The sequence below is a fragment of the Mandrillus leucophaeus genome, unplaced genomic scaffold (assembly GCF_000951045.1).
Source record: "Mandrillus leucophaeus isolate KB7577 unplaced genomic scaffold, Mleu.le_1.0 Scaffold27, whole genome shotgun sequence".
NCBI classification, from domain to species: Eukaryota; Metazoa; Chordata; class Mammalia; order Primates; family Cercopithecidae; genus Mandrillus; species Mandrillus leucophaeus.
In genome coordinates this window covers 3,422,346-3,425,011 of record NW_012102809.1, presented here as the reverse complement: position 1 = coordinate 3,425,011, position 2,666 = coordinate 3,422,346, and the positions used below count along the sequence as shown (strand labels likewise).

The 2,666-nt window shown below is 51.4% G+C and overlaps 1 protein-coding gene across 13 annotated transcripts in view; it reads left to right on the top strand.

Moving 5' to 3' along the window:
- Positions 1-2,307, top strand: part of LOC105542854 (tubulin beta-2A chain) — a 7,718-nt gene extending 5,411 nt beyond the window's left edge. For 5 of the 13 annotated variants that reach the window (XM_011984564.1, XM_011984561.1, XM_011984557.1 and 2 more), the window contains 2 exons: positions 322-432; positions 772-2,307. In XM_011984564.1, the coding sequence (XP_011839954.1) occupies positions 372-432; positions 772-1,832 (1,122 nt within the window). In that variant the 5' untranslated portion in view covers positions 322-371 and the 3' untranslated portion in view covers positions 1,833-2,307. The remainder of the gene's footprint in view (positions 1-321; positions 433-771) is intronic. The other 8 variants (XM_011984562.1, XM_011984566.1, XM_011984559.1 and 5 more) reach the window with 7 other exon arrangements.
- Positions 2,308-2,666: the final 359 nt, after the last annotated feature.

Genomic DNA, 2,666 nt, shown 5'->3' with positions numbered 1-2,666 from the left:
AATCAATGTTTACTACAATGAAGCCACTGGTAATCGCCCTTGCCCCACCCCCACTGCCTTCAGTTTTTCCACCCCTCTCCCCTTTCCTTGCGTGGGACCCCAGGGGTGTGGCCCTGGGAGAGGGTGGACCATTCAATTGAGGATCTCCGCTCCTTCCCTGCAGTCTTTCATTGGGCTTCCTTATGTCCACAGAGTCCTTTGAGAACCTGATAGTGGGTCTCTCTTTGTTTGGGGGAACATCTGCATGATGGCAGCAGGCGCCAAGCCCTTCTTTGCAGAGGTCCTTGCCTGAGAGTCTTAAGTCACTGTTGTTCCTTGCAGGTAACAAATATGTTCCGCGGGCCATCCTTGTGGATCTGGAGCCAGGCACGATGGATTCGGTTAGGTCTGGACCATTCGGCCAGATCTTCAGACCAGACAATTTCGTGTTTGGTGAGTGCCTGGTGTGACTGAGAGCATGAGGGACTCATTTTACGCTGGGCAGCTGAGGCTGGAGAGGTGTGACTGCCAGAGGGAAAGAACATCCACTGTGTGCCAGCTTAGCTTTAATATAGGGTAAAATTGTTTGCCTTTCAACCGCTAAGAGCTCGGCGTCCTGACCTTCCTTATTTATGATATATTCATGAACAAATATTTTAACGTTTGGCCATTTTGGTGATAATCTGAAATAGTCTTATCTGAGCATTGACTCATTGATCTATACTAAGGGGTTTGAGGCAAGGTATTTAATACAATCACCAGTGACTCAAGATTTCTCTTTCCCTCTGGCAGGCCAGAGCGGAGCTGGGAATAACTGGGCCAAGGGCCACTACACAGAGGGAGCCGAGCTGGTCGACTCGGTCCTGGACGTGGTGAGGAAGGAGTCAGAGAGCTGTGACTGTCTCCAGGGCTTCCAGCTGACCCACTCTCTGGGGGGCGGCACCGGGTCCGGGATGGGCACCCTGCTCATCAGCAAGATCCGGGAGGAGTACCCAGACCGCATCATGAACACCTTCAGCGTCATGCCCTCACCCAAGGTGTCAGACACGGTGGTGGAGCCCTACAACGCCACCCTCTCTGTCCATCAGCTGGTGGAAAACACAGATGAAACCTACTCCATTGATAACGAAGCCCTGTACGACATCTGCTTCCGCACCCTGAAGCTGACCACCCCCACCTACGGGGACCTCAACCACCTGGTGTCGGCCACCATGAGCGGGGTCACCACCTGCCTGCGCTTCCCGGGCCAGCTGAACGCAGACCTGCGCAAGCTGGCGGTGAACATGGTGCCCTTCCCGCGCCTGCACTTCTTCATGCCCGGCTTCGCGCCCCTCACCAGCCGGGGCAGCCAGCAGTACCGCGCGCTCACGGTGCCCGAGCTCACCCAGCAGATGTTCGACTCCAAGAACATGATGGCCGCCTGCGACCCGCGCCACGGCCGCTACCTGACGGTGGCTGCCATCTTCCGGGGCCGCATGTCCATGAAGGAGGTGGACGAGCAGATGCTCAACGTGCAGAACAAGAACAGCAGCTACTTCGTGGAGTGGATCCCCAACAACGTGAAGACGGCCGTGTGCGACATCCCGCCCCGCGGCCTGAAGATGTCGGCCACCTTCATCGGCAACAGCACGGCCATCCAGGAGCTGTTCAAGCGCATCTCGGAGCAGTTCACGGCCATGTTCCGGCGCAAGGCCTTCCTGCACTGGTACACGGGCGAGGGCATGGACGAGATGGAGTTCACCGAGGCCGAGAGCAACATGAACGACCTGGTGTCTGAGTACCAGCAGTACCAGGACGCCACGGCCGACGAACAGGGGGAGTTCGAGGAGGAGGAGGGCGAGGACGAGGCGTAGATGCCCCGCGAGGCGGAGGCGGGTTAGGGGAAGCGGAGGAGGAAAGCGAGGGGGTGGGGGGCTTCCCGGGACGGTACCCTGGCAGTCGAAGGAAAGAAGCATGGTCTACTTTAGGTGTGCGCTGGGTCTCTGGTGCTCTTCACTGTTGCCTGTCACTTTTTTTCCCTTTTTTGTAATATTGATGACATCAATGTAACATTTGAGATATTTCTGAATTACTGTTGTAATGGCTAAAATCACATAAACGTTTGTGTCGGAATGGTGTCCTCTCTTCTTTCCCTTTTTCTCTTTATTAACGATTCAAATGTAACTTTCTGAACACATTGCATTAAATTCTTCCTTTAACAAAAAGCAAAGGCGTAGGTAAAAGCTCAAATGAATTTATTCTTTGGGTATGGTAAAATTGAACCAATCACAGTTAAGATGAGAGATCAACCTGAGTTTTAAAATACCTTTAATAAATATTAGTTGAAAACACGTCTACTTGAAAACACGCTGTGTGTCTTCATGTGCAATTCCTACTATACCTTTATCTCCTTTACAGAAAAAAAAAAAAAAAAGCATTTTTAGAATAGTTCCTACATACAGTACAAAATTCTGAGGAGTGGAAAGTGAGTGTCTCTTTTTCCTGTGTTCCTTGATACAGTTTCCTCCCTGGAGGGAAACCTTTCTAATCATGGTTATCTTTCTTACATCCTTGCAGAAATATTCCATATATTTTCAAACCCATGTAGCATATTTCCTTTTTTTCTTCACACACATGATGTGATACTAACACAGTTCTGCAGCCTTCTTCGCTAAACAGTGTATCTTGAACCTACAGAGAGCTTCCCT